Raw genomic sequence first — 21,703 nt, 5'->3', positions numbered from 1 at the left:
TCCTGGTTTGTTTCTTCATTGCTGTGACAGAACACTCTGACCACTACCAACTTGGGGAGGAAAGGGTTTATTTAGCTTACATATCCTGGGTCACAGTTCATCCGGGAGCCCAAGGTAGGAACTCAGGGCAGGAACCTGGAGGCAGGAGCTGGAGCACAGCCCATGGAGGAATGCTGCTTACTGGCTTGCTCCCCTGGCCCCTGCTCAGCTTGCTTTCTTATGCAACAGAGGCCCACCTACCCAGGGCTGGCACCACCCACAGTGGACTGGGCCCTCCCACATCGCTCATCAAGACGATGCCCTTCAGACATGGCCACAGGCCAGCCCAATAGAGAAACTTCCCCAATTGAGGCTCCCTCAACCCAGTTGTGTCAAGTTGACACTAAACCTATCCAGCACATAGGGTTTATACTGAGTACGACATTGTATAACTATTCATTCAACTGTAAACCTAAAAATTTAGAGCCAATTTTGAAAGGGATGCATCTTAGCTCTCGAAATTGTTATTGAATATGTCAATGCTGTTGTAATGAAATGCTTCTTCTAATTATGGTTAATAAATAATAATTTAAAACAATAAAAAATAAAAATACATTTACTTATGTATGCGTGTTTGTATGTATGTGTGTATGTGTATATGTGTGTATGTGTGTATATGTATATGTGCAAGCTTGTATGTGCTTTTGTGTGTTTGCATGTATGTGTACACTTACATACATGCAGGCAAAATACTTATACACATAAAGTAAAAAATAAAATTTTTTAAATGAGAGTGAGAGAAGGAGAGAGACTGTATTTCCTTTCATTTGGAGGTCAGAGAACAACCTGGATAGAGTGGACTCTCTCATTATATGGTTCTCAGGAATAAAACTTAGATCCTCAGGCTTGGTGACAGTCACTTTTATTTGCTGACCCATCACTTCCACGTTTTTTTCTATCTTCAAAAAAAGTGTGTGTGTATGTGTGTGTGTGTGTGTGTGTGTGTGTGTGTGATGGCACACATAGGCAAGGAGGTTAGAGGACATCCTAATAAAGTGGACTCTCTCCTTCTATCACATGAGTCCCAGAGATCAAAACAGAGATCTTCACTCTTGGCCATAGCCCTCTCTACCCGCTGAGCAATCCTGCCTACCTTTTGTAAACAAATCTTTTTAACAAAGCATAGTGGCACACTACTTTAATCCCAACATTTGGAAGGCAGAGCCAGGTGGATCTCTGTGAATTTGAGTGCAGCCTGGTCTACATAGCCAGCTCCAGGCCAATCAGGACCATATAGTGAGTCCCTGTCTCCAAAAAAAATCATTTAAAAATGCTTTTTTCATTTTGAATGTGTATCCACATGTGTTTTCTAGGGCAAGATCAGAGTAAAACCTTCAAGAGTTTGCTCTCTCCTTCCACCAGGCGAGTCTCAGGGCTCAAACTCAAATCTTCACACTTGGAGACAAGGGTCTTACACACTGAGATATCTCCCTGGCCTTTTTTTTCTTATCATTAAAAAAGGTTTTATTTATTTATTTATTTATTTATTACTTTGTGTTTGTTTACTTGGGAGATTATAGGACAACCTGACCATAGTGAACTCTCTTCTTACACAACCAGGTTCAGAGGACTCAAACTCAGGCTTGTCTGCAGGAGCCTTTACTCACTGAGCCACCACTCCGATTTCTTTTTTATCTTAAAAAAATACTCTGTGTGTGTGTGTGTGTGTGTGTGTGTGTGTGTGTGTGTGTGTGTGTGTGTGTGTGTGTGTGTGTGTGTGTGTGTGTGTGTGTGTATGTGTCCTTCTGTGCCTGCGTGTGAGGGCATGTGAGTGAGCAGGCAGGATGGGAGGTTAAGTGACACTACATTAGAACATGTTTTCTTTAATCTTGGCAGCAGGCGCCTTTACCCACCGAGACATCTTGATGGCCCTTATGTTTTTTTAATCTTTAAAAATAATTTTGTTGTGGTTTTGTGGCTTTTGTTTGTGGTTAATATGTTTGTTTGTTTGTTGAGTCAGGATCTCCCTGTAGCCCCAGCTGGCCTGGAACTCGTTATGTAGAATCAAGTTGGCCTTGATCTCACACAGATCCCCCTGCCTCTGTCTCCTGAGTGCTGGGATTAAAGACCTGTGCCAGCACACCTGCCTTGTTTTTTAATCTTTTTTTTTCTTTTTGAGACAGTGTCTCCTTGTAGCCTCAGCTGTCCTGCAACTCACTATATAGACCAGGCTGGCCTCAAACTCACAAAGATCCGCCTGCCTCTGCCTCCCAAGTGCTGGGATTAAAGGCGTGCGCCACCACAAAACATTTCTTTATGTTGCGTGTGTGTGCCTGTGGGTTTTCAATGCCTAGGAGGTTAGAGGACATCTCTCCACAGTGGGTTCTGTCCTTCCACCACGAGTGTCCTGTGTTGTAAAGCAGGTCTTCAGACTTGGCAGCAGGTGCCTTAACCCTCTGAGACATTCCACATGCCCATTTTCTTAAAAAGTCCTTTTTAAGATTTATTTTATTTAGGGGGGCTGGAGAGATGACCTAGTGGCTAAGAGCACTGGCTGCTTTTGCTGAGGATACAGATTTGGTCCTCAGTAACAACCATCAGTAACTCCAGTCCCTGGGGAGTGTCACTGTCTTCTGGCCTCTGTAGGCATTGCATACACATGGTGCACTTGCATGCAGGCAAAATGCTCATACACATAAAATAAAAACAATAAATGAAATAAAATAAGTGCATGAGTGCCAGGGCCTGTGGAAGCCTGAGGTGTCAGAACCCCCTGGAGCTGGAATTACCGGCAATTGGGAGCTGCCTGACGTGGCTTCTGGGAATTGAACTCGAACTCAGGGCCTCTGCAAAGCAGTGTGATCTTTTAAATCTCTGAGCCTTCTCTTGAGTCCTTGCTCACCCTCTTTTAAAGAACTTTTTCTTAAATCATTTTTTTCTTTACTGTGCATGTACATGTGTGCATATGTATAGAGGTGTGTGCAGTGTGCAGGAGGAGGTTAGGTGACATCTTGGCAGAGTGGGTTTTCTCCTTCCACCATTTGGATCTGGGATCAAATTCAGTTCATTGGACTTGGCAGCAGTTGCCTTTACCCACTGAGACATCTTTCCAGACATCCCTCCTTTTTTATTATTTTCAGTCTTTTGAACAAAACATTCACCTATTGCGTGGGGGGGGTGTACCTGTGTGTTAGAGAATACCTCACCAGAGGTATTTTTGCAGAGGCTACACAGATCCTCTTCTTAACACACCCAAAAAGATGACAGAATATGCCAAGAAGTGAGATTGGGTCCTAGGCCAACTGCCAGCCAGCAGCAGAAGTCAGAAACAGTGCTATCCCTTCCACTGAGCTGGCCAAACAGGTCATCAAGTATGCCCACCAGATGGAGATAATCGTCTGAGCCTTGGCTGGGGTGGGCAGGCATAGCTAGTCCAACAAACCCAGTTCAGTCTGGACTCCAATAAAAACAGATTGTAACTTCTTATGAGCCCTAGTCTCCCCAGTGGGATGGTGAGAGACAGTTGTCCCTGGAGAATTTGGGAGTTTGGGGGCCTTGGGAGTTGCAGACAACCATCCTCCTGGGTGTTATCCAGTGGCCATTGCTCTGGGTTTCAAGCCTAGATGTTCAGTAGTCCATGGGAAAATACAAGCCCCAGTAGAGGGCTCTTCTCGCCAGCTGTAGACACATCGCAGCCCTGGGCCAGGGCACCAGATTTTTTTATTGAAGGGTGTTGTTATAGGACAGAGTTTGCAAAAAATCACCAACACCACTTTAAGAAAAGCAGCAAGGTAAATTTTAATTTTTGACTGGCCGGGCTGTCTATCCTGGGAGTAGAAGCATCCCTGAATATTGATTGATTAGAGTTTTTATAGGATTACAGTAAGCACAGCATAAGCAAAATCTGCATTTACCAATCAGTCATACAACATAACAGAATGCTAATTCTAGTAATTAGCAACCAATCATTATACAGACAAGTGATTTAGTCACATAACTTGGCATCCAACTGTATGACCTTAAAACTAGTCAACTATTTTAGCCATAATAAATATAATAAGACAGTCAAGGTAAACGACTTCTAGGTGGTCATACAACAACAGGATAACAAGGGTGATCTTATGCCCTTTGTCAAGGTGACCCCAAGATAGCAAGCGGATTACAGAAGCGAAAACAAGCTGGTTAGCCAGATGTATAATGTCTGGAATTAGCACATTCCATGATTCATGGCTAGGACAATTTCCCAAGACCCAAGGTTGCCCCCCTTTTCCTTTGGTGTGGAGCAAAGTTGCTGCTGAAATGGCTCCGAACAAAATGGAGTAACTTAAGTAGGTTTGCTGAGCCAGTTCAGGTGTGTCTCAATTTTTAAAAAATGTTGACAACAAATGAAATAACTTTTAAAGTGACAAAAAAAGAAAGAAAGAAAATTGGTTCTCTCCTTCTATCACGTGGGTCCCTAGTATCGAACTCGTGTCTTCAGGCTTGGTGGAGGTACCTTTATCTGCTGAGTCATCTCATTATCCCTTTTTTTAAATTACTTATTATTTGTGTGTGTGTGTGTGTGTATGTGCGTGTCCAGATACACATGATTAAGGAGACTAGAGGGCACCCAGCTATAGCTTCTTTCACCTTGTGACTCCTGGGGGATCAAACTCAGATTGTCAGACTTTGCTAAAGGCCCTTTCCCCCTCTGGTTCTCCCCGCCCCCCTTTTTTTTTAAATCTAAAATTTCTAAAATATTTCCTTACTTTGTGTTTGTGGATGGCAAAAAGTTAGAGGACTCCTTGCCAGAGGTGGTCCACAGATACAGAACTCAAATCTTTAAGCATGGCAGCAGACACCTATACCGTGCAAAGACATAGACCATTCCATCATCCCTTATTTTTCCCCATCTTAAAAAAACTTTTTTGTTTATTTGCTTTATGTGTGGAGTGTATTCAGTGGGGAGGACCCGGGGGCGAGGAAGTATAATAACACCCAGCCAGAGTCGGTTCTTTTTCTACCAAGTTGGTCCTGGGATACAACTCAGTTCATCAGCCTTGGAGGCAGGCTCTTTTACTGGATGAGCCATCTCACCGGCCCCTGTTCGTACTTCTTTGTTCTAAGATTTATCCCTTTCTATTGCCTTTTTTAGCTTCTTTTCCACTTTGGCGGGGGGAGTTTAGCAACAACCTTTCCGCCCTGTGCTTGGGCTCCTGCTTCTCTGCGCATTGACTGAGCTAACAATTCAGCACCAAAGGGCGCTTGCTATGCTGCCTGCCTCTATGGCAGGGTCAAGGTTCCTGGCCTGCTCTGCCTATGCCCTGATTAGTCACAGTGAACCATCACTGTGTCAAGCCCCGGCCACCATAAACCCCACCCCACCCCTACCAACCACCCCCAACCAGCCCGGGGCTGGCAGGCCCAGACCCTTGCGGAGCAGCGAGCCCTGGAGCCACTGTTTTTTGAGACTGGATCTCATCTCACTCTGTTGTCCAAACTAGCCTGGAACTCACTGTGCAGTCAAACTGGCCTCAAATTCTCAATCTGTGTTTCCCTCCCCCTGCTTCTTTTCGTGATCCCCTTCCCCTCTCCCCTCTCTCTCTCTCTCTCTCTCTCTCTCTCTCTCTCTCTCCTCCCCTTCCCCCCTCCCTCTCCCTCTCCCTCTCCCGGCCCGTTAGAGGACACCCCCTCCCTCAGAGTGACCTGTGGTTCCTGGGAATCAAACTCAGATTCTTAGACTTCACAGACTTCGCAGACTTTGCAGACTTTGCAGACTTTGCCTTTACTCTCTCGTCCATCTTGCCTGGCCCTTTTTAAAAATCTTTTTTTCTAAACTGGATGTGGTGGCAAAGGCCTTTAATCCCAACACTCCACTCGGAGGTCAAAGGCAGGGGAATCTGTAAAATCGAAGTGGGCCTGGGGCTACAGAGGAGATCTAGGGGATGAAACTCAGATTTTCAAAACTTGCTACAGGCGGTTCACTCTCTGATCCATCAACACCCATCACTTCTTAAATCTTTTTTCTAAAGTATTTCCTTATTTTGTGTTTGTGCTGGGGGAAGGGGGATAGAGAACACCCAGTTAGAGTTGGTGCTCTCCTTCCAGCACGCAGTTCACAGGGATAGAATGTAGATCTTCAAGCACCTATGTCTGCTGTTATATTTCACAATCCCCTTTTTTATTTATTTATTTATTTATTTATTTATTTATTTATTTATTCTCAGTGTCCATTTGTGTGTATGGTATGTGTATACATGTTCGTGTATGTGTGTGACATGTGTATATGTGTGTGGTATGTGCATATGTATGTACGTGTATATGTCTGTGTATATGTGTGTGCATGTATGTGGTATGTGTATCTGTATGTGTGTATATGTTATATATGTATATGTTGTGTATATGTATCCTGGTATACACCAGCAAGCAAATTAGAAGATACCCTATCAGAGTGGACTCCCTCCTTCCACCATGTGGATCCTAGGGATCAAACTCAAATCTTGAGACTTGACAGCAGCCCCCTTTACCTTCTGAGACATCACCCTTTTTAACACTTTAATATTTATTTTATGTGTGTGTGTGTTTGCACTTGCAGGTCAGAGGACAACCTCACTAGAATGTGCTCTCCTTTGCAGTACATGGTTGACCAGAATTGAGCTCAGACCATTAGGCTTGGCAGCAGGCACATCTACCCTGAGTCACTTCCCCTGCATTTGGTTTTGTTTTGTTTTAATATTTTTAAAACATTGAGTCATTTATTTCTTATTTATTTGTTTGTGTTTATGTGTATGTGTGTGATCATGTTTTCTGTCATTAGAAAGTTAGAGGACACCCTTCCACAGTCAGCTCCTTCCACCATGTGAGTCCCAGGGATCAAACTCAGATCTTTAGATTTGGTGGCAGGCACCAGTACCCTCTGATCCATCTCCACACCCTTTAAAAAAAAACATTTACTTCATTGGAATGTGCACCTGGCTGTGTTTGTGGGGGCAAGAAGATCAGAGGACAACCTCAAAGAGTTTGCTGTCTACATCTAATTTGTGGGTCCAAGAATCAAACTCACATCTTCAGACTTGGAGTCAAGCCCCTTATCCCTGGCCTTTTTTCTTTTCTTAATCTTAAAAAAATACTCGTCTGTCTGTGTCTGTGTGTTTGTATTCATCACAATGAAGTTAGAAGACACAATCCCCTAGAGTCATCTCTTTCCATTATGTGGTACCCAGGGATGGAATTCAGATTCTCTGACTTTGCAGCAATTGCCTTTACCCTCTTATTCATCTTGCAGGCCTCCACCCTTTCTCAAATATTTTTTTCTAAAGCATTTTTAGTGTGTGTGTGCGTGTGTGTGTGTGTCTGTGTGTCTGTGTCTGTGTGTCTGTGTCTGTGTGTCTGTGTGTCTGTGTATCTGTGTATGTACACCTGTGTTTATGGTGGGAAATTAGATGACATCCTGCCATATTCCATTTTCTCTCTCTAGCATTTGGGTCCCAGGGATCAAACTCAGATCCTCAGGTTTGGCCACAGGCACCTTTACCCTCAGAGTCATCTTCACAGGCCCTGCTTATACGTTTTTGTCCAGAGATTTATCCTTTTCCTCTCTTTTTTGGCTTCCTTTCCAGTTGTTCAGGACCAGTTTACCTCACAACCTCCCCACTCCATGATTAGGCACCTGTTTGCTAACCATTAAGCTGAGCTAATCTTCTTGGATATGTTGTCAGCATCAAAGGGGCATGTGATACTGTGCACCTCCATCGGCTGCGGGGCCCAAGATGAGCTCCTGTATGCTCCCCCTGTGCCCAGAATAGTCACAGTGGCCCTTCACTCTGCCACACTCCTGCCCTCACCTAGGGCCCTCACTAGGCAAGCCCAGATTCCAACAGAGGGGTGGGCCCTAGGGCCTCTGGACCCCACTAAGTAGTTTGTTTGAAGCCAATAGTAAAATGTTTTGTTTGTTTTTTGAGACATGGTCTCCTTGTAGCCCTGGCTGGCCTGGAACTCTCTATGTAGGCCAGGCTGGCCTCTAGCTCTCAAACATCTGCCTGCCTCTGCCTCCCCAGTGCTGGGTTTAAAGGCGAGTACCACCATTCCCTGTCTTGGTCTTGTTTAGTTTTTGAGAACTGGGTTCACATTGTGGCCTAGGCTACCCTGAAACTCATTATGTAGCCAAACTGGCCTCAAACACACAATCCTCCTGTCTCAAATACTCTCTCTCTCTCTCTCTCTCTCTCTCTGTGTGTGTGTGTGTGTGTGTGTGTGTGTGTGTGTGTGTGTTTGCACCCAGAGAGGGAGATGGTTAGAGGACACCCCACCAGAGTGGGGACCTTTAACCATGTGAGTCCCAGCGATGGAACTAGCATAGTCAGGCTTGGTGACAGTCACCTTTACCCTCTGACCCATCCCACTGTCCTTTTACAAACACTTTTTATTTGTTTATTTTGTGTATGTACAGATATGTGGGTGCTTGCATACATGTGTTTATGTCCTGGCACAGAGGCATAAGGAGTCAGAGGACACCCCACTAGAGTAAGCTCTCTCCTTCCACCACATGGGTCCCAGAGATCCAACACAGATCTTCAGACACCTTCAGCTACTCAGGCATCTCCCAGGCCTTTTCTTTGGGGGAGGGGGGTGATGGGTAAATCTATTGAATCGGGAGAAAGCACCAGGACACAGACAAGAACTCCGGCAGGGAAGAATTTATTGGCAGAGAAAGCACATGGGACAGTCCCAAATTCAGGATGGAGCTGTCAGTTTACAGGATGTTGGCTGGGGTCTTTTATGGGGGGGGGGATAGGGAGTGTGGAACATGGGAAAAATTATTCCAAGCAGAGGGGTCTGGATCTTGTCAGGAAGAAGCAGTTTCTGCTGAGACAGTCTCTTACATCAACCAGGTCTTGGGTCATAAGATTAAGGGGGTCTGACATTGTGAAACTTAAGGGAAAGCAGCTTGTACTGTGACAGCTCTTACATCAGTAGGTCTGGGGTGTAGGGGCCTTAAGGGTGTCTACACATTGTGAAAATTATCAGTGGGAAGCAGCTTGTACTAAGGCAGCTCTTACATCAGTGGGTCTGGGGTGCAGGGGCCTGTTTATCGTCTAAGATTGTCTGGGAAACAGCTTTGTGCTGAGACAGCTCTAAATGCAGCTGCCTGGACAGTTCCTTTTTTGGAAGGGGACCTTAGGGCCTATCTTCTGAGTCTTTGCTGCTCTGGGGGAGGGTCGTCTGCAGACCTGAACTCTAATGGGGGTGGTGTTTAAAAAACACATTGATTGATTGATTGATTGATTGATTGATTGATTGATTGATTGGTTGATTGGTTGGTTGATTGATTGATTGATTGATTGATTAATTGGTTGGTTGAATGATTGATTGATTGATTGATTGATTGATTGATTGATTGACTGACAGATTGATTGACTGCTATGTGTGCTTTCAAGCACACAGAGGTTGGAGGACATCAGTTCCTTCCACCAAGTGGTTCCCAGAAGTCAAAGTCACATCACAACTTTACCCCAGAGCCATCTCACTATCCTCTTTCGTCTAAGTTTTAAAAAATGTTTTGCTTTATTTTATGCTCTCTCTGAGTGGGTGGGTGTGGGTGGAGGTGTCCCAAAGTGCTCAGGTGAGGAAGGAAGAGGACACCTCACCAGAATTGGCTTCTTCCACCAGGTTGATCTTAGGGATTGAACTCAAATTGTCAGGCCTTACCACAGAGATGGAACTCACATCCATAGACTTGGCAGCAGGCACCTTTACCCACCGAGCCACCTCACTTTTTATTAAATTTTATTAAATCACATTTTTAAAACCTTTTTTTCTTAAATGTTATTTATTTTATTTTTTAATATTTTTATTTTACCAGGATGAGTATATTGCCTGCATGTGTGTAGATGCATCCGTGTAGTGCAATGCCCTCAGAGATCAGAAGAGGGCATCGGATCCCCTGGAACTGGAGTTTCGGACAATTGTTAGCTGCCATGTGAGTGCTGGGACTCGAACCTGGGTCGGCTGCAAGAGCAGCCAGTGCCCTTAGCCACTGAGCCATCTCTCCAACCCCTAAAACTTTATTTATTTATTTAGTGCACATGCATGATCATATGTGTGTTTGTGTGTGTTTGTGTATGTTTGTATGTGTCTGTGCGTGTGTGTGTGTGTGTGTGTGTGTGTGTGTGTGTGTATTTTGGTAAGCACTGACCAGAAGGAGTGGGCTCTCTCCTTCCATCACCTGGTTCCTGGGGATTGAATGCAAATCGTCAGACTTGGCAACAATCCCCTTTACCCAATGTATACATCTTGCTCCCATTTTTAAATATATATATTTTTTAATTTTTACTTATTTTGAGTGTGTGCCCATGTATGTTTTCTCCAGAAAGATTACAGTACAACCTGAAAGGAGGTAGGGGCCTTTACCCTCTGAAACATCTCTCCACCCTCTTTTTTTTCAGGGGGAGGGGGTACAGGGTATTTGATTGTTATTTCTTTGTTTGTTTTTGAGATACAATCTCCTGGCCTGGAACTTGCTATGTAGACCAGGCAAGCCTCAGACTCGGTGATTCATCTGCCACTGCCTCCAGAGTGCTGGGATTAAAGGCATAAGCCAACATGCTTCCACTCTTTTTTTTTAAAGTCTTCAAAAATAAATAAATTTTTGGCCAGGCATGGTGGCCCACACCTTTAATCCCAGCTCTCAGGAGGCAGAGGCAGATAGATCTCTGTGGGTTCCGGGCCACCTGGTCTACATAGTGAGTTCCAGGCCAGCTGGGAGCTGGGGCTATATAGTGAGACCTTGTCTCAAAATATATGTATTTAATTTTCATGTATTTGTATAGTCTCTCTTCTCTCTCTCTCTCTCTCTCTCTCTCTCTCTCTCTCTCTCTCTCTCTGCATGTGTGTGTGTACAAGTGCATATGTTGTGTCTTTTCAGGCATGAGGAGGTTAAAGGACACCATACCAGAGTCAGCTCCTTCCACCATGTGGGTCTCAGAATCATACTCACATTGTCAGACTTGTCAGCAAGCACCTTCACCCACAGAGCTGCCTCAATATCCCTCTCTTTTAAAATATTCTGGGAGTATTTTGTTTTTTTGGGAGGTTTTTTTTGTTTTGTTTCTGGGTTTTTTTGTTTGTTTGTTTGTTTCTTTTTGAAATAGTCTCCCTGTAGTCCTGCCCCAGCTAGCCTGGAATTCACTGTGTAAGTCAGGCTAGCCTCTATTTCACAGAGATCCTCCCGCCTCTGCCTCCCCAGTGCTGGGATTAGAGGTAAACCACTACACCCAGCAAAAACTTATTTTACCATTTTTTTAAATCAGCAAACAATTTATTCTCTTTCCGTTTGTGGAGGTCATAAATCCAGGTGTCGATTACTGAGAATTTCTGATTCCAGCTCTGTTGTAGATTTGCAGTCAGGTGTCTGCTGGGGTAGTCTCTTCTGAAGGCTTGAATAAAGGGATCAGGATCCAAGCCACTTAAGTGGTCTGGCAGGCTTCAGTTTGCATTTTTGTTTGTTTGCTTGCTTTTTGTTTGTTTGGGGTTTTTTTGTGGTTTTAAAAAATATTTTATTAGTTTTATTTTATGTATATAATGCATTGCTTGCATCTGTGTTTTTAAAACGTTTTATTTATTATTTTTATTTTATTTGTATTTTTTGCCTGCATGTATGTAGGTGCACCCATGTCATGCAGTGTCTGCAGAGATCAGAAGAAAGCAATAGATTCCCTGGAACCGGAGTGACAGACAGCTGTTATTTGCCATGTGGGTGCTGGGAACTGAACCCGAGTCCTCTGCAAGAGCAGCCAGTGCTATTAACCACTGAGCCATCTCTCTAGCCCCTTAAACACATAAACATTTTAATGTATTTTGTGTGCATAGTTCAGAGGTGGGTGGGTATCATGCATAACTGAGGAGCTTAGAGGACCCACAGCAGTAGTTGGTTCCTTCCACAGGGATTGAACTTAAATTGTCAGAATTTGCTGCCATCACCTGTATTATTTAATCCTTCTCAGTCCCCTGCTTTTGAATCCATGTTATCAAATATTTATTATGTGTTTGTGCTCTATGTATTTGTGTTCAATAAGACTTTAGAAGATACCTGGTTAGAGTTGGCACTGTCCTTCCACAATGTGGTTTATAAAAATGGAACTCAGGGCTGGAGCAATGGCTCAGCAGTTAAGAGCAGTGGCTGCTCTTGCAGAGGACATAGGTTGGATTCCCACATGGTGGCTGAGAACTTCCCCAGTTCCAGGGAATCCCACACCCTCTTCTGACCTTCATGGGCATTGTATGACATGAGCAGCCCACATGGACGGGCTAATGACGGGCCCTCAAAGAATTTGGGGAGGTGTAGGATGAAGGCCTTCTAGAATTTCTATGACGTGGGGCATTGCAGTGTTTTATTTACTTATTTTATTTACTTATTTGACTTATTTTATTATTTATTTATTTATTTATTTATTTATTTATTTATTTTGTAAGGCTGGGGGACGGGACCCTTGTGAAAGAATATTAGATGACACCCAGCCAGAGTGGGATCTCTCTTTCCACCACTTGGGTCCCAAGAATCAAACACAGATGTTCAGACTTGGTATCAGGAAACTTTACCTGCTGATCGATCTCGTGGGCCCTTTCAAAAAAAAATCCTTTTAAAAAACCAAAAACATCTATTTTAGTGTGTGTTTCCATGGGCAAGGAGATCGGAGGACACCCCACAAAGAGTTGGGGCTCTCATACCACATGATTCACAGAGGTGAAACAGATCCTCAGGCTTGGCAACAGGAACCTATACCCACTGAAACATTTCACAAGTTTTTTTGTTTGTTTGTTTGTTTGTTTTTTACAATCTAGGTATGTGGGCAAAGGGGGAGGCACAGGGACGTGGGCGCCTTCCACCTCGTGGGTCACAGAGGCAAACACATATCTTCAGGCTTGGCAGCACGTGCCTTTGCCTGCTGTTCCATCTGGATGTGAGTGTGAGTGTGTGTGTGTGTGTGTGTGTGTGTGTGTGTGTGTGTGTGTGTGTGTTGGCTGGTTTGTGATTGTACCAGCAAGGAGTGGAAAGGACAACCCACAAGAGTTTGCCCTCTCCTACCAGGGATCAGACCCAATCTTCAGACTTGGCAACAGGCACCTTATCACCAATATTTCTCAACACCCCTTTAAATTTTTTATTCTTTATTTTTTTAAAGATGCACTTTAATTTTTATTTATTTTTATTTTATGTGTATGAGTGATATGCCTGCATGGGTGTAAGTGCACCCGTGTGGTGCAATGCCCCGGAGCACAGAAGACGGCACTGGATTCCCTAGAACTCGAGTTACCAACAGTTGTTAGCTGCCATACGGGCGCTGGGATTCAAACCCACATTTTCTGAAACAGTCAGTGCTCTTAACCACTGAGCCATCTCTTCAGTCCAACCATCCCGTTTTCTTGTGTGTGTGTGTGTGTGTGTGTGTGTGTGTGTGTGTGTGTTTAATCGTTTTAATAGATGGAGTGATGGATCAGCAGTTAAGAGCACTGGTTGCTCTCGCAGAGGATCCGAGTTTGGTTTCCAGCACTCATATCTCAACTCATAACCTCTGGGAGGGGAGAGTCAGTCTCCTTGAAGGGTAAGACTTAGTAAGTTGGCCCGGCTCCACTGGATGAACCCAAACCGAAGGGCAACTGGGGATGCAAATCTGACTCTATAAGGCATGACTCTGAGTACAGGAAATTAGGTGGGGGATAGTTAATTGGGGTGTAAAAAGGGGAGGGGATCTAAATATGATCAAAATGTATTGCATGAAATTCACAAAAATTCAATTAGAAAAATGAAAAAAAAAATTGGTCTTTTTGAGACAGGGTCTCCCTATAGCCCTAGTTGGCCTGGAACTCACTTTGTAGACCAGGCTGGCCTTGAACTCATGGAGCTATGCCTGCCTCTGCCTCCCTGGTGTTGGGAATAAAGGTGTGTGCCACCATGCCCGGCCTGATTTGGATTTCTTTAGCATTCTTTTTAATTTTTTACAAAAAATAATATTTTGCAAGGCCGGGCGTGGTGGCGCATGCCTTTAATCCCAGCACCCAGGAGGCAGAGGCAGGCGAATCTCTGTGAGACTGAGGTCAACCTGGGCTACAGGGAGACGCTGTCTCGAAAACAAAACAAAGAAAAAACAATATTAAGTGAATGCAATTACGGATCACTAACCACATATTGCTGAGCTAGCATATAAGAGAAGACTTCAAGGGTCTGCACATACTCTTTTTCTGTGAACACTCTGGTGGGGACAGGTGGCTGGGTTAGATAAATAAAGTTTTTCTCTGGACTGCGAATTTAATCAGAGCATATCAGATTCAAGTGATTAACAGAATTCATGCCCTCTAAGCTAACTGGACAGCACAGGTCTTAGATCATAACTCACCCCTAATTGTGCTAAAATGTCTTTAGTGTGCTTGGAATTTCAAAGGAAAAAAAAAGTCATATCGCACGTACATTCATACATATATATCATACATGCAAGCATAACTGCACACAGAAAGCACACGAAACACGTGCAGAATAGATGGTATTTTTCACACTCAATGAAACTTCCTGTATTAATCATCAATTTTCCAGTTACCAGACTAAGGAATTCATCTGCTATGCAGCTTACACTTGAGGAACCTCACTAGGAACCAGATGGACGCGTGCACCAGGTTTCCTGGCCGGCTTCTATATACTGATACACACATCCCGTCTTGTCCGCCGGAGCACCTAGGTCGGGGAAAGGAATTTACCAACATACCCGGAACAAGTTTTTTTCAGATTTGATAGGTTACGCGGCGGCTGCGGCGGCGGCTTCTGGAAGCTTAGGCAACCGAGGCCCTTCCAGGGTTGCGAGAGCGCCCCCTGGTCCCTCGCGTCCCGGGGCACAGCTCCCAGCATGGCTCCGGTGTCAGGTGCGCGTAGCCCTGAAGCGGGGGCCTCCGGGGGGAAACGCCGCAGCTCGTCAAAGAGCCCCAAGCCCAGCAAGTCTTCCCGTTCCCCGCGGGGTCGTAGGTCTAGATCGCGCTCTTGGTCTCGGTCTGGTGACCGGAACGGCCTATGCCATCAGCCGAGTAGCCTCAGCCAAGGCTCCCGAAACCAGTCCTACCGCTCGCGCTCTCGATCACGCTCTAGAGAGCGGCCCTCGACGCAGCGGAGCACCCCGTTTACTTCTGCCTCCTCGTCCGCCTATTATGGCGGCTACTCGCGCCCCTATGGGGGCGACAAGCCATGGCCTAGCCTGCTGGACAAGGAGAGGGAGGAGAGTCTGCGGCAGAAGTGAGTGAGAGCTCCTTACCTTCTTTTATACCAGTCTTTGAGTCTTGTTTGTCATTCCTTCTGCTCATGTTTGGTCCGTTGCCTACCTTGCACCCCTCATTCCTTTATTCATTTTTTTGTCTTTTTGAGACAGGGTCTCCCTGTAGCTCCAGCTGTCCTGGAACTCACTATGTAGACCAGGCTGGCCTTGAACTCACAGAGATCCGCCTGCCTCTGCCTCCCGAGTGCTGGGATTAAAGGCGTGCACTACCACAGCCGGCCTCTTTCTTCACTTTTAATCTATCATTTTCTTTACATTTTCACCCTTCCCGGACCCCTTCATAAAGTGCCCTGGTTTCCCACTAACCTGCTTCCCTCTCTGGGCTTCTTTAGCATATAGCACGTAGAGAGCCTCAGCTCTATAGCTTTTCCTTGGTTGTGTCATAATGCGTGAGCCTGACTTTAATCCTCACTAAACTGAATTTATGGAAAGGAGAGGTCCCGTTTTATTGATCACGGAATTAACCCCTACCAGTTGGTAGGCATGCAACCGTCTACCAAGTTTGAACAGATAAGTTTGAGAAAGCAGAATATGTCAGTGGAAAAGATTTGCAGGGAATTGGGAAGGATTGAAATTAAGATTTTCTGTTGGAGAAGAGGAAAACCTTCCTCTACAGATGATTAGGTGAATGTAAGAAAAGTGATCTACCAAGCCGTTAATGATGTTACCTTGGGAAGGATCTTGTAAGGTGGTCTCAGTCTTGATCATGAAAAATAATGCTGGAATGAGATCACATCAGCTTTAATGAGAATATGTAGTACATACATACCTTAATCCCAGCATTCATGAGGCTCACAAGGGAAGTCAGTTCGATGCCATTCTTGGCTACCTAGCAAGTTCAAGGCCAGCCTGGGCTACATGAGATCCTATCTCAAAATTAAGTTAAAAAAGGCTGAGCATTAACACTCAGAAAGCTGAATAGGATTATCACAATTAGTTGGAGGCAAGTCTGGGTTACAGAATAAATTCCATATCAGCCTGGAATAGAGAGAGAGGGAGGAAGGGAGGGAGGGAGAGAGAGAAAGAGAGAGGAATAAAGAGGCTTATATTGCTGTGTGAATCCTATTATCTAATGTTTATTGTCACAGTACATCTTGGGCACTGTACTAAGCCATGTACCATGTGTTTAAAAATGAGAAGTTTTAAAGTATTACATTGAGGAGACAAATTAACATTCCAACAGTTGAGAGATATTTTCATGATGATTGTTCTATCACCACTGGGAGGTAATAAAGCAGAGTGATAAAAAGAACAGTTTTTCAGAATCACACTGGCTGAGTTTGAAAGCCCTTGTTTGCCATTTAACAGGATAGCCTTGGGCAAGTTAGTTGGCCTCTCTGAGCTTCACTTCTTCACCATTGCAGAAGAATACAGGCTGGAAATGGAACTCAGTGGTAGAGTGCTTGCCTAGCAAACTTGAGGCCCTGAGTTGGATCACCACCCCCAGAAAAGAGAGGATAAAATTAGTAACAAGGCTCTTAAGGCTGTAATAATTTAGTGCCTGGAACAAATAAATATTCTCTAAGTGCATGCAAATAGAAACAGTAAAAAGCACATCTGAATAAAGACCTACCTATCCAATTAGCAAGTTATCCACAGAGTATGTTATTAAAACACCAAGTAGTGAGCCAGGGATAGTAGCTCATGTTTGTAATCCCAGCACTTGGGAGGGAAAGAACCGTCAGGGGTTGAAGGCCAGACTTGGCTACATGAGACCCTGTGTCCAAAGAAAAAAGAAGGACTTATTACTGGAGACTTTCTCACCAAGGGATGTTAGAACTACTTTGATGAAATCTGAATTTGTATATTTAGATGATAAATGATTTACCTGTATAGATAAAGCCAGGACAACAGGCACTACACAACACAGGTGCACTTACACACATGCAAGCAATACACTCATACACGTAAAATTTTTTTTAAAAAAGTTTAAAAATCAAACCAGTTGTATTTCTTTTGTAATGGTTAAAAAATAAGTGGGAGTCACAAGCAGTGATGCTGTGAAGAATTAGGGTTTTTTTCACAGATTGGTTTTTATTGCTTTTTAAAATACTTTATTTTTATTTTTGTATTGCCTACAATGTAAGTGCACCTGTGTCATGCAGTACCTGCAGAGGTCAGAAGAAGGCGTTGAATCCCCTGGAACTGGAGTTAGCCACCATGCGGGTACTGGGCATCAAACCCAGGTCCTCTGCAACAGCAGCCAGTGCTCTTAACCACTGAGCCATTCTTCCAGCCCTCTTCTGACCTCTGGAAACACCCCCTTTGCTTCTGCCTTTTATTGTTTTTAATTATGTGTATGCATGACTGTGTGCAGTTCAGGTGTCTCAGGCCTGAGGTGTCAGAGCCTCTGGAGCTGGAGTTACAAGCGGTTGTGAGCTACCTGACATAGGTGTTAGGAACCAAACTCTAGTCCTCTTCCACCTCTTCTATCCAGGGTTATTTTTTGTTGTCTAAGTTTATGAATAGTTGTAAATATTAGATCAGAATTATCCACAAGCATAAAACAAAAGAAAAAAGCCAGTGTCTTCTAAAGAGTAAAGAACATATTCTTTTCTAAGCAAGGACCTGAAAGGAAAACAAGTAACAAACCTTGTATATCTTTAGTACAGTTTTTGTCAAATAATTTTTTTTCCTTTTCAAAATTCCCTTTACTCTTTGTTTCTAATGCTTCATCTGTATTTTTGGAACTAACTCCTAGGCTCCTACAAACTGTAGTGTTAGCCCAATCCAAAGAGCCTTCTGTGGAGAGACAACTCTACTCTTATAATCATGCACCAACAAATGAAGTTATTTCCAAATATAAAATTTTCTGCCACATTTTACAAACAGTGAAATGGGCAGTTAGAATCTATGCCACACAGTCAAAAAAGGGGATGCACTTGACAGTCTGCCAGGCTATTGTTTCTGACCTATCTACTGAGGCTCTCCACAGTTTGTACCATGGATAGTACTATCAGAACATCAAATCCTAAGTCACAAGTTTATATTTAAATCAAGATTTTTTTATTAATTTTTAAAATATATAGGTAAATCCAGGTATGCTGGAAGCCCCAGCTACTTGGAAGGCTAGACCACTTGAGCCCAGGATTTTAAGATCCTGTCTCAAACAAAAACAGAAGACCTGGCGTGGTGGCACACACCTTTAGTCCCAGCACATGAGAGGCACAGACAGATGGACCTCTGTGAGATTGAGGCTAACTTGGTCTACATAGTGAGTTACAGGCCAGATGGGGCTGCAAGGAGACCCTATTTCAAAAAAAGACCCAAAAACCAAAAAGACATATAGAGAAAATAAGACCTGAACACTTGATTCCTTTTGTATTTCATTACATATTTAGGAAACAGTTCATCCATTGAGTTATAATTTAAATGTTTATCTCTTAGGAGATTAAGTGAAAGAGAGAGGATTGGAGAGTTGGGAGCTCCTGAAGTTTGGGGACTTTCTCCAAAGAATCCTGAACCAGAGTAAGTACATTAAAAGTAGTTTAAAAATGTACAGCATTCATTTGAATCCTGAGTCTACTGTCAAAGTTTTAAATTATTTTCTCTTACATTTTATTTATTTGTATAAGTGTGTATGTACACAGGTAGAGGTCATAGGACAACTTGCCAGAATCAGTTCTTTCCTTCTACCATGTGGGTTTCAGGGATTGAACTCAGGTTACCAGGCTTGGTGGCAAGCGGCTTTACCCACTCAGCCATCTCACCAGGCCTACTGTCAAAATTTTTAAGTGAAGAGCCTCAAGTACATGTCAGATTTTTCACTTTAATTTGATTTATGCTATTTTGCTCCTTATATTTTGAAAACATTGAACATAGGTAATGATTAAACATGCTGCTAGTTGATTTTAGCACATTCATTGTGGTTTTTTTCTTCTTGTTTGTTTTGAGATATAGTCTCATTCTGTAGCCCAGGCTACATGAAACGTATAGCCAAAGCAGGCCTCATACTCACAGCAACTTCCTGCCTTAGCCACCTGAATGCTAGGATGATTGGCATGAATCACCATGCTCAGCTTAACTGGCATCTTTAAATTATAACTCATGGAGCCTTGCTAATTGCCTACTCAGAGAGATTCAGTGTTAAAATATTATGTTTATATTATTTTATTATTTTTTTCTTTTATGTGTGTGAGTGTACTGCCTGCATGTATGTAAGTGCACCCATGTTGTGCAATGCCCGTAGAGGTCAGAAGAGGACATCAGATCCCCCGGAACTGGAGTTTCAGATGGTTGTTAGCTGCCATATGAGTGCTTGAACCCAGGTCCTCTGCAAAAATAGCCAGTACTCTTAACCACTGAGCCATCTCTCCAACCCCAACATGTGTTTTTTTTATTTAAATTTTATGTGTATTAGTGTTTTGCATGTATGTATGTAAGTGTACCGTGTGTGCAGTGCCTGCACAGGATAGAAGAGGGTATCAGATCCCCTGGAACTAGAGTTATAGGTGCTTGTGAACTGTTGTGTCGTGCTCAGAACTGAACCTAGGTTCTCTGCAAGAGAAGTAAGTGCTCTTGACTGCTGAGCCACCATTCCAGCCCCCAGATGCTTTCCTTGATCTCTTCTCCACCTTATTTTTTTTACAGTTATTTAGTATATATCTGTGTGTGCAAGCATTCATACACACGCAGAGGTCAGAGGATACCTTGCAGGTTGGTTTTCTCCTTCCACCACGTAGCCATATAGCCTGTGTGAAAAGTTTTCAAAATTTAGGGGCTGGGGAGATGGCTCAGTCAATCAAGTGCTTTATTTGTTTCTTTGAGAACTCTGTTTAGATCTTTAGCCCATCTTTTACTTGGGTCATTTGGTTTCTCAATTCTTTGTTTTTTGAGTTCTTTGTATATTCTGGATACTAAACCTCTGCCAGATGTGTCACTGGTGGGTTCTTGTTATGTAGCCTTTTGTTATACATATGGACCCAATTAATCTTTGGTTATACTTTCCTTTTGGGTGTTTAAGACCCTACAGTTAGCCAGATAAAACAATTTATTTTTACTCTTAAGGTTGTTTGAGGATCTGTTCCTCAGGGGTAACATGGGCTTGGGAGGAGCCCCTGGCTCCTTTCTTTTACCAGTTCTGTCTGTGTGATGATAAGTCAAAGGTCCCACTCGACCATAGCTGGCTTCGTTTGGAAGCATGAAGGAAATGTTTACTCTGTGTTGACCCTCCACTTTGTAGATTGAACACTGGTTCAGGTCCATCTGGTGGGGTCTCCACGGCCTCCTTGCTCAGCAGAACAGGTGACTCACCACAGTTACAAGACATTTTGAGAGATGCTCATAGTCCCCTGGAACTTATTCGACCTAGAGGGGCAAGGAACAAAAACTGTCCTTTATGTCCCCCTGACCAAATTATATAGGCCTCAAAATATGGCTGTTAAACATCCAAGAAGGTTAGTTCCACCAGTCTGGTACTTTTAATTACTATATGCCATGTAGAATAGAGCTTGGGCAAAGACCAAACACTTTCAGATAAACCTTGCCTAGGCATATATTACATTCTTTGATATGGTTGTATGTATAATTTGTCAGTAGGTTGTGGTCCTAATAAGGTTCCCTCTGGTTTTCTAAAACTAGCTAGACATTGTTTATCTCTCACATTGTCTAACGCTTCCACCATGGATTTCCCATTTAATGTGCCCCCGTTTTTTTCCATTTCTCCCTTAATAATACCCTTCTCCTATGGTCCTAACTCTCTTGAGCTCCTTCTTTCGCTTTATCCCCTAGGTTCCTTGTATAACCTTCCCTCCCCCCTCCCCTTAAGATAACCCCATTATTATCCATATCTCCCTTATTAACACCTGTTTTTTACTGTTCCTCTCTTTCAGTTTCTTTCTTTTCCATTATGTCCCTGGTTCCTCTTCATTATCCTGGTTCCTGTAGTTATGTTTGGATATCATATTCACTTATAAGAATTTGGTGCTAGGATCCACATATGAGGAAGAACATATGCTGTTTATTTATTTTTTTTTAGTCTATGTTACTTCACTTAGTATAACAGTTTCTAGTTCTATCCATTTACCTGCAGATTTCATGATTTCATCTTTCTTTGCTGCTGAGTAAAATTCCATCCTATAAATGAACCACATTTTCATTATCCACTTGTCAGTTGAAGGACACTTAGGTTGCTTCCATCTCTTAGCTATTGTGAAAAGAGCAGCAACAAATATGGATGTACAAGTGTCTCTCCAATAGGAAGAGTTCTTTGGGTATATGCCAAGGAGTGGTATAACTGGGTGAAATAGTAGGTTCATTTGTGGTTTCCACACTGTGTGGTTTCCACAGTGTGGTTTCCACACTACTTTCCATAGGTGTTGAACAACCTTGTAGTCCCACCAGCAGTGGATGAGCATTCCCCTTTCCCCACATCCTCTCCAACATTTGGTATCATTTGTTTTCTTGACCTTAGCCAGTCTGATTGGAGTAAC

General features: G+C 43.4%; 1 protein-coding gene across 1 annotated transcript in view; it reads left to right on the top strand.

Moving 5' to 3' along the window:
• Positions 1 to 14,678: 14,678 nt before the first annotated feature.
• Nkap (NFKB activating protein) overlaps positions 14,679 to 21,703 on the top strand; it is a 31,295-nt gene continuing 24,270 nt past the window's right edge. Inside the window, exons 1-2 of the mRNA XM_008844153.3 lie at positions 14,679 to 15,232; positions 18,660 to 18,740. Of these exons, the coding sequence (XP_008842375.1) occupies positions 14,853 to 15,232; positions 18,660 to 18,740 (461 nt within the window). The 5' untranslated portion in view covers positions 14,679 to 14,852. The remainder of the gene's footprint in view (positions 15,233 to 18,659; positions 18,741 to 21,703) is intronic.

This window comes from Nannospalax galili, unplaced genomic scaffold, assembly GCF_000622305.1.
Source record: "Nannospalax galili isolate Female #2095 unplaced genomic scaffold, S.galili_v1.0 scaffold311, whole genome shotgun sequence".
NCBI classification, from domain to species: domain Eukaryota; kingdom Metazoa; phylum Chordata; class Mammalia; order Rodentia; family Spalacidae; genus Nannospalax; species Nannospalax galili.
This window is presented reverse-complemented; position numbering and strand designations above follow the sequence as displayed.